Genomic DNA, 10,529 nt, shown 5'->3' on the forward strand with positions numbered 1-10,529 from the left:
GGTTTCATACTAATGTAGTAGTATAGGAACTAATATTTGGGGTTTCTTTTTGTACATTATATGGATGATCCGATCCGCAAGGACCATGATTGGGAATTGTTTGATTGTCTTTCTCATAGAAAGAGTCAAAATAGAATGAACTGTTCCTTATCATATCCATTGCATCTGAATTTAAGCCAAGTTCAAACGACATACGAAAACATACTCCTCAAAGATTGAGGGTTAGCACACAAAACCATAATCACATATTTATGCCAAGGATGAGCAAATTTGTGGTATAATCACACATCAATGACAATCGCTCCGTGACTTTTAAGAAAGAAAAATTGTGGCGGGGAGGAAGGGGGGGGGGGGGGGGCGGTGGTTTGGTTGTAAGGGAAGCAGGATCCCATGCTACAGTACAACATCAACCAATGTCGCCATGTATATTAATACAAAATTAGGCAGGTTCTCAACTCCAATCAGTAATCTGAGGGGCAAAAACAAATGCAAGGAGAGCATCAAAGAGAGCTAAATTTCACTAAACATAAGTCAATTTGATAAATTAGGTTTTTCTAGTGATTATTATGAACTTTCTCAAGTGTTTACTTGTACAATAACATAGCTACGCCCTTCGATAGCTTATCCCCGATTCCTGCAACAGCAAGTTGAAACAGGGCTGTGGGGTTGGAGTGCAAGAGTGGACGCCAAATTCAGCATCTAATATACAACAATGAGGATAGGCCATAGAGTTATTATGAGATTCTGCCACTCCTGTTATCAGCTAATTATCACGTCGTAGATGGTCAAATGTGTATGAATCATGAGCGAGATTCTGCATGAAGAATGAATTACATTAGGAAAAGAGTGAATGTCCGTCTAAACGGAGAGAGACTACAGCAATTAGCACAGAATATTAATCCAAGTTGTAACCACAAGCTCACTGTCCAACAAGCAAGAAAAGATTGAAAAGAATAAGCTATAAAAATGAAGCTAGAGGTGCCAGAAATGGAAGAGAAAGGCATTTCAATTTAAAGAACAGTATCAGTGCAGCTCAAAGAAATACTCCAACCATTATCCCAAGGGATCGGTTTACTCCTTCAATTTGATGGAACTAGCAAATGTTGTGGGCATAAGATACACCCTAACTTAAAAGGATTTTTCTATTTTTTTTATTAGTAAGTGAAGAGCTTACCTCCAAAAAGAGTATTTTTATCCTTCAAAAATAAATTCTGCAACTTAATGGTGTGTTTATCATCATATGAAAGAAGAGAAAACACATCTCCGAAAGTAATTACGGTCCAAACTTTCTAGTGACAAGAGCTACAGGAAATGCAAATTTTAAATACAAGTGAGCCTTTACTACAGTCCACAAACCACTAGAAGGCCAAGGTTTTCATTGGACAACATTGGACCGTAACATGGTTCAGATATTCAGAGCCACGACCAAGGATATGGAAATACATGAACATAACCAGTAAACAAATTGTAAGCATTTTGAAAGGAAACCGGGGCTTGTTTTAAGGAGCAACCACTTATTATTTAAAATCCAGATTCCTAGCATGAATGAGACATGTGCTCCAGGAAAGCGAAAATAAATTCACCTCAAGTCCAATTTTAGTAGTAAAATTTGGCCAACACTGGCCTTCATTATTCCCAGAGATGGAATGGTTTCAAATATTCATGAACATCCCAAAACGAAAAGCGTAATTCATTTGGGGCGGAGCGAGTAATAAGTTTCAAAATAAATCAATCTTGTTTGTGTCATTTATTAGAGAGCACTCATAATTTCCTGTACAGCTACCAGCGACCTTGCTTACCTGTTCTTGGGCGCGGAAATACATGAAAGGTGTATAGTGGAGAAAATTTGAGACTCTGGAGGTATAAATATCAGCATATCTGCAGTTTCAAGAGAAAGAGATTTTAAACAGTCAAGGTGCTTAAAGAAAACTTTTACAATCAATTAATAGGTATTAACAAAGTGAAATAAATTGTCACAACACATTGACATACTTCTCAATTTGACGCATCAAGTGGCTTTTATCCCACAGACCTGCACGAGAAAGATAACCCCACCTGAAAGGGAAAATAAGGCAGATTGATTAACCTCAAGTCCAAATTCGTCAATTAGAAAAGAAACCATGCCTGTTGTGAGCTCATCTGAGAAAACATGCAGATATGCAAGCAAATATTCCTGGCAACCATTATAGGTTAAACTTGATCGAGGTGATGTTGACTAACTCTGAACATTAAAATGTTAACTAAGAACTAATGAAACCATAAATAAAGCAATCTAGATTCTAGTATATAACAAATCTGAGGCTAAATTGAAGAGACAGGTAACTAAAAGAAAAATCTTCAGATCACCTGTTGTTGAAAAGCTCTCCGTCCTCATCCAACATTGGACCAATTTCCTGATCTAGCCTCTGCATAACAAGAAGTAGCTTTTGCATGCTTTCTGTGAGTTCATTATCGTCCATATGTGTGGCAGCAAGGGTCTGATGCATATTAAAAAAAATACAACTTTAAACTGGTTAGATCAAGTAACAAAATTGACAGCACAAAGTAACCCATACAAGTCATTAAAGACATTTCAATGAGGCTTGTTAGAAAGCCAGATTTTTTCTTCATTTTCTATCTTTTTCCAGAAACTGGTAAAAGAATATAGCGGAACATAACTAATTTCCCAAACAAACAACCTACATCTCAAGAAACTACATCCAGTTTAATATTTCCCCAGCCCCTCCACAAGAGCAATCCACAAGGAAAGTGAGAAAAAGGGAAATTCTCGCACAAACTGCTTATGATCTAACAGACTGTTTTACTCTGTTTCAAAGCAACATTGTAATTCAATTTGCAGACATCCATTGTTCCTTTCAATGGTTTTCCAGGAAAGAAAGAAGAGTAACTCTTTTTTTTTTTTTTTTTTTTTTTTTTTTCAGAAGGTAACATAAAGATTAACTCTTTCTACCGACTTGTTATCACCTGTAGGTTCATCATGCCATTGCAGTTAAACACCTTCAATGAGATATGTTATACAATATCAAGAGATAACGGGTGATACTTAGTATTTAATTTCCACGATTCCAGGCAACATGTCAATAAATACTTATTACAGTACTCAGCGAATATTAGATTGAAGATACTACTTGCAACCATGAAACAGGAGGCCGAATGATTAAGTTTAAGGTTAATCTGCAGAAAAACAAGACTCTGTATATGGAGATAGTAAACTTACCTGTGCAGGACGTCCCATGGTTCTCCTCTGAAGAGCAAGCCGAAGTTGGTTAAAAAGATCACCTAAAACCTCTTTTTGATTGATAAGATCTATCAAAGTAGCTCTCTGTTGCTGACTATCAATTAAGGCATTATACTGCAGAATAAGAATTAAACGACTATTACCATCTATTGCCACTAGTATTTCGTATCTTGTTATTTTGCTTTCTCTTTTCTGAATTACTGTGCCAGGTATATTTTCTGAGCCAAGGGTCAACCGGAAACAGCCTTCTACCTCACAAAGGTAGGGGTAAGGTTTGCATACATCCTACCCTCCCAGACCCCACTTGTGGGATTACACTAGCTTTGAATTGTCATCTCTTTCTTAAAAGAAATACCATAAATGTTTAATTTTTTCTAAACCATGCTTTCCATTGGTCAACAGAGAACTAAAGTGCTCTATACTTCTTCACTATTCACAGGGGTGGGGTGCAACAAATGACTCTCTCCCTTTTTTTGTTTTTTTTTTTTTTTTTGGGGGGGGGGGGGGGGTGGGGGGGCAGAGCAGTCAAAGAAGGAACCAAGCAATGATTCTTCTAGAATGGCTCTTTGGCACGGAGATGAAAGAAGAACTAGATCATAATGAAATCCGAAGAAGTAAGACACTCAACTCCAAAGGTCTCTACTGAATGGAACCCCAAATCCAACTAATGGAGCCGAAATGGAAGCAAAGAAACAATTGTGATCCAATCCCAGAGATCTGATGAAGATTACTAACCTCCTCCTCTAGTTCTCGACAAATCAAAGCAGTTCTCCACCGGAGATGGACTTTGGATTGGCTTACATCTGTATATATATGATCACCGACATATAAGATTTCATCTCCATGAACGTTGAGCGAACTCTCAACCATCTGAGCGCTTCCTCCAGAATACACTCCACCTATAAGAAAATTATTAGCTGCTGCTCATAGAATGGACAAGTCCTTTCCAAAACAAAGATGAAAAATCATTAATGGCCAAATGTGATGATGTCGCTGGAGAAAACTCCTCAAAAATGAAAATTCAAAAGCCTAATCACCTGCAAAATTCTGATCCTAAATTAAAAGCAAGAAATAAAAAAAAAAGTTACACATTTAGCCAACCATATACAAAGATGGCGAAAAATGTTGAAAAAAGAAATTATGTTGGAATGTGACATAGGAGAAGATGATTTTCATTTACTTATCCAGAAAAGGGATGGTCTTCATGTCATTAGTTTAGAAAATTTAATCACCTGGGCGAGCCTTAAAACAAGGACGCATTAGACCTTCATCAGTCACCACTTCATACATCGGGTGGGACATTTGGAAGAATTCTGGCTTCCTAGCTGACACTATAACCTGCCATGGTTAGAGAAGGAAAGTAGATTTGGTTAAGGAAACATTAACGCTTTGATAAAATTAATCATGGGAGAGAAAATCAGATCTTATAAATGCAGCATTACCAAACTACAAAAAATTCTCACTAATATAAGGACTTCAGATAAAGAGTAGCTCCAACACCGCACAACTTGCGGCATTTTTCCTCTTCCAAAGTTTCTTTTCATTGAAAACAATCCATCTACTAATTTAGGCGAAGTTTTCACTTTGTTTCAGGTGGTGTCAGGTCTTAAAATTAATCTATGGAAGTGTGAGATTATACTTGTTGGGGAGGTGGTTGATATGGACATGCTTGCTCAGGTTTTGAATGGCAGGGTGGGGACTCTTCCTACTACCTATCTTGGTTTACCTTTAGGTGCATCGAACAAGGATCTGAGGGTTTGGAATACAGTTCTTCAGAGGGTTTAGAAGAGACTTGCAGGGAGACAGAAAAGATATTTGACCAAAGGTGGGAAGGAAGTGCTTATTAAGAGCATTTTATCGAGTATACCCACTTATTACATCTCTTTGTTTCATGTATCAAAGCCCAAGGTCCATTTTCTTAACTGGTATCAGAGTCGGGCCCAACCTTATTATTGGTTTATGCAATGTTGGGCCCCTATTTCATCTTGTCCACGCTCCGGATGTCCAGCGCTAGGCATGTGGGGTATTGGAATGTCCTACATTGGTTGAAGGAATGGGTTATCGATTTCTTATATGGTATTTGGTAAATCCTCATCTCATGAGCTAATCTTTGAGTTGATTCAGGCCCAAAATTTTTCTTAACATTAACACCATAAGAGGAGCTCAACAGCAGTCAGCAAGGAGAACCTATGTATTGATTGTCCAGAACTCATTATGAGTAGAATAGGACAAAGGAAAAGAGATTTAATTTTGTAGAAACGCAATAAAGGAGTCGAAATAGTTAGCCCTCAAATTCTGACAAGACATTAGCATTGACAAGATTATCTGTTATGTAATCTTCTGTTCAAAAGCATTAACGCTATGAGATCAAGACTTCAGTGTAGATTATTAGAAATAAAGAAAATTAGCTATTATCAATTTATCATAATCCTGTCCTGCTTGCTCACCATCTCAAACAGATCTCGCCAACTCATATCATTGGGAAGGTACCGATTGAATGAATGCTGCATCATTTTGTCTGTATAATGATAATCTGAATTTGTAATCAGCAAGAGCCTCTTCCCAGCCTGATAAAACATGAAATGTTAGATATTAAATCAACCATCTTTTTTTGCTAGGGGCTTAAGTAAATCTTAATAAGCTGATTGTCTTATAGGACCTTTACACTTGCTATGCTAAATTTATTGCAAGGCTCTAAATAGAACTGTGATACTCACTTCAAATGGATAGAATTAAATACCTCTTTTTGATCCAATAATGCCAAAGGTAGCTCAGGATCAGGTTCCACAAATAGTTCAGGATTAGACATTATCTCGCTCTGCATGGGTGAAATAGATTAAGAGTGATCTTTGCAGCTCCCGACATGTGAAGCTCTGGATCATGAAACACATACCTTCAGCTGGCCTTCTACATGTGCCCTGAAGAGTGCCTTACCGACAGCCTAAATAAAATACAAAAAAGTTGGCAAACTCAAAGTTCACATCACAACCATTCACGCAAAGCATCCAACCATACCTTGTAAAGCCCTTTATACTCATATGGACAGAGATCTGGTCCTATAATGCCTTCATCCAGCCTATCTACCATCTGCAAAAGAGACACGACTAGGATATAGGGCTCAAGTTCTGAAGAATCAATACGACATTCTTTTTTGTTGAAACCCCTGATGTTCAATAAAATAATGAAAACCCTCAACCTACAAAAATCTTTTTTTTAAAGGAAAGAAACTGCATTAAGAACAGATAGGAGCCATACAAATACTTTCACAAGAAAAAAATCTAACAAATGTACATGACAAACATGAAGAAATAAAGTCTTTCAGTATCGAGTCATGGCATGGTATATTTGAGGAGCCAAGTGACCTACCTGCATATAAGCCACTGCCTCTGAAACTGAGAATAGTGTGTTGAGGAACTCCCATCTACTCTCCTTACGCAAATCAACCAGTTCTCTCCCATAAATCTCACTTCCAAACATAGAAAATATGAGACGCCACCCAAAACATTATCCAATTTTCCTCAGAGCACATAAAAATGCAGAACATTCATTCAGATTTTCGTGGAGAAATAAAAAATTTGGCTGTGTAGTGCAGTCTGCACCCATTATCCAAAGATTCTCATGGAGCAAATAGATTTGAAGCTTCATTTTCCCAATTTGCAAAGCAATGTTTTTTGGACTATCTTTGCAAAAAAATATGGATATATAATTCAATATTTTGAACCGACAAGTAGAAACAAAAGCCCAAGATATACCTCACTTCTCGAGTTGACAGCATTCTTGTTCCATGCATTGCCCTCTTAATATATCCAAATCTATCAGCTTTAACCAGGTTACCTTTCTCTTTGTCTATGACAAGACCTCTAATCACCTGTTTTACAATAAAATGTCCTCAAATGGGTATTGACACAAACCATTAGCACTATCACATGGCCAGACTATACCAGTTCAGGGTCAAAAGCAAGCCCATCCACAGGGAAACCCACATTTCTCAGATTCTCCATGCAGTAATCATAAGCCCTTCCTTCCCAGGCCTGTAATTTATGGACTTAATCATACTACACCAGTAACGTATGCCAAAAACAAAAACAATTTAAAGCTCCTCAAGGGACAACAAAAGAAATATACAACACAGCAATTTATTTTTGATTTTAACATCTAACGCTAATCGTTCATGGCACTTCCAACCACAACCTACGAGAATAAAACTGAAAAAATTGCAACTCAAAAGAGCAAGATAAACGAAATTGGGGCAACTAGAGCACTTTTCTTTTTTGATAACGCATATAAGCACCTTTTCTTATCATCAGAATTCAATCCTCTTAACACCTAAATGAAGTAAGAATTTCATCAGGCACCAAGATAAAAGGATTAGTAATAGATAGAACAGAGATATGGATAAACACTGCCTACGCTGCCTTATACTTTTAGTTCCCTGCTATGGGAACAGCATTGTCATATGCAAGTCAGAAATCAAGCAAACAATAGATGTCGTGGGCAAATGAAAGAAATAAATGTGTAAGCAACGAACATTAGCTCAATTTGTAAAAAAGAAACCATGACCTAATAGTTTACATCACAGGAAACAAGAATTAAGAGGTACCATCACGTTATAGTGCATCAGTGTATAGTCCATATCATATCCAATTGCACTGATTGACCGTAGATTTAATGTGCGGCTGCAAAATATGCCACGCGTCGAATGTCGAGCATTATATGGAACCTGCACGTTATGTGAGTCAGAAATTTGCTAAGATTTACATGCCAATGCTGCATCTTCTTCTAAAATTAAGGTTACACATCTTCAGTGAGTTTAAGCATCAGAGATGTAACGTAAGCAGTTAGCCATAATAAGATGCTAAGATTCCATGACTTTTCTCACTTCATGCTGTAAAAGCATTTCAATGAGTATAGAGTGCAGAAATCCCTTATTTATCTTGCCAGCTAAATTTGGGCCTTTTGAAACCTTTTAAAGAAGAGCAACTCACATTTTTTCTTACACGTTAACTGATAAAAAAACATACAACCTCTTCTTTTTTCTTTTATATTCCTATTTTTATTACTATTATACTCAAGTATAAGTTGAGTATAATAGAAGAGATAAGCTCTTACCCTTTCAAAATGCTGAAGTGTCGACAGCGAAAAATAGCCCAAAGGGAGAAAATATGAGAAAAGTAAAAGTGAATGGACATGCAAGGACAGACTTATTCTCCATCACTCAAGGCTGAAAGGGATATAATGTGAGGGGCAGATGATTGACACTATTTTGAAGCAACATGGTACTTTCTGGTACAGGCTTTGTGTGTGTGGGGGGTTTTGGGGTGGGGGGGGGGGGGGGGGGGGTGAAGGACGGGGAAAGAGAAGCAAAGAGAGGCCAGAGGAAGCATGTTCTATTTATTTTTCAATAAGCAAGGTTCAATTTTTTTATACTGGCTCAATATCTTCTAACTACTATTGGATTATACTTTTATTCCCATTTTACCCATCTAAAAATATATAGTATGAGCTTAAGTTTGCCCCAGTTGAGAGGGGAAAGCCAAAGCTCATTTTTAATGATAAGATAAGAAACATAAGAATCATGTTACCTTTATCAAAAAAAAAAAAAAGATAAGAAACATAAGAATCTACTACTACAGTTTCATTCAATTAAGAGAATAAATTGGTAATTTACTCAACAAAACTTCAAGTAAATATATGATCACAGAGTTATATGATTATCGCAATATCAAGCTCAGTTAGATGGATCACTGTCTAGTTGCAATGTTGCATCCAAATACATCCAAAAAGATAACTGTACTGTTCATATGAAACAGCACGCCCACAACACAGAGCAAAAGCATTTAGCCAATGTAAGAAATTTCAGCAAGTGATACACACATCAAAACGCCAACTTGATAACTGCAATACAAAGACAAGGTCAATATTAACACACCGGAATGCCCAAGTGTTGAAGCAAGTTCTCTGCCTCTTGAGCTTCCACCTTCGCCACCTCCTCAACAGGGCCTTGCAATGCCTGGCCATCAATTCCTGCATCATTTGTAGGTAAAATTTTATTCTTCTATCTAAAGGTCTGTTTAATTTAGATAATCAATTTCATTAATTACGACCAAAACATCAGCTATCATAAAAAAACCAGCTTTCAGTTTTTTCAAATGCAAGTGATCAATAAAACTTTTTTACTTTTCCAATGCAGATGATTACTAAACATACACCCTTTCCTTCCATTTTATGATGGTGATTGACTTGGACACAAAGTATGAAATAGTGGTCGAAATATTAGTTTGATCAAGAAAACCAAAATCAAAATATAAAATTTAAATACTTAAATGAATTTGAATTCTTGAAGGTTACCTACAATAATATCATTAGTAGAACCAATTGGAAAGAACATCACATAAACTGGAAAGAGCAATACTTAACTAATCAAAATCAATTCAAAATCTCAACCAAACAGAGCAAAATCGTTCCGAGAATGGCAAACTCCAAATCATATTTGGTTTGTCCAACATAACGAGCACCACTCTTCTTCTTCTTCTTCTTCTTCTTCTTCTTCTTCTTCTTCTTTTTTAATTTAAGCGATTAGCAACACTTAATTAACAAATCAGAACAACCAAAACAAGCCAAAATCCTTTCTTTTTCAATTGGTTAGTCCCAAAACGACAAACTCTAATTCATATTTAGTTCGTCGAAACAAACAAGCACCACTATTTCTAGTCCACACCATTAAAAACATGCCAAAGCAAAACAAAAAGGGAAATATTATGGACTCAAAATTGTAAGTACAATGTACCAAAATTGACATTCAAATCGCCTTTAGTGCTTTCGCCAAGGTAATCCACTCCAGATGTTGTCGAAGAAGTGACAACTGAAAACACATCCTCTCCAGGAGGAACTGATGTAGTAGCACAACGACACGAAAATACATTTACAAGATTATACGAAACATGTGAACGAAACACCAATGTACCATCGAATTTCTTCGTATTTGATAATACGAAGGGTTTCTGTACAAGATACGGACTTTTACAAGTACTATTTGGTATATTCATGCAGGTTGCTACAGCTTGGCAAACTGTCGAACAACTCATGTGCATAAATTTTAAGCTAAAAAAAGAGAGTCTCCGATTGGTTGAATGAGTAATTTGGAAAATCGCCGCTACTTCAGCTATGGAGTGTGACGTTTATGCTTTACCAATTTAGCAATAGCAACAACACTACGGACCAACAATTGGGAATGTTGGGACTTTTTCCCTTTGTCTCTAATTGTCAATTTTTTTAAGGAAGTTGACTCTAT

The 10,529-nt window shown here is 36.8% G+C and overlaps 1 protein-coding gene across 1 annotated transcript; it reads right to left on the reverse strand.

The window, feature by feature from the left end:
* Nucleotides 1-406: 406 nt before the first annotated feature.
* On the reverse strand, nt 407-10,529 carry LOC132039576 (uncharacterized). The gene is made up of 17 exons (XM_059430062.1): nt 10,026-10,529; nt 9,168-9,262; nt 7,839-7,958; nt 7,180-7,269; nt 6,991-7,106; nt 6,605-6,704; nt 6,254-6,325; nt 6,132-6,179; nt 5,979-6,056; nt 5,686-5,805; nt 4,471-4,576; nt 3,974-4,137; nt 3,218-3,352; nt 2,347-2,477; nt 1,993-2,055; nt 1,800-1,878; nt 407-814 (listed from the first exon to the last, which is right to left on the reverse strand). Exons 1-17 carry the CDS (start codon nt 10,327-10,329, stop codon nt 764-766), a joined length of 1,872 nt encoding a protein of 623 aa, XP_059286045.1. The 5' UTR covers nt 10,330-10,529; the 3' UTR covers nt 407-763.

Source organism: Lycium ferocissimum, chromosome 12 (genome assembly GCF_029784015.1).
Source record: "Lycium ferocissimum isolate CSIRO_LF1 chromosome 12, AGI_CSIRO_Lferr_CH_V1, whole genome shotgun sequence".
Taxonomy (NCBI): domain Eukaryota; kingdom Viridiplantae; phylum Streptophyta; class Magnoliopsida; order Solanales; family Solanaceae; genus Lycium; species Lycium ferocissimum.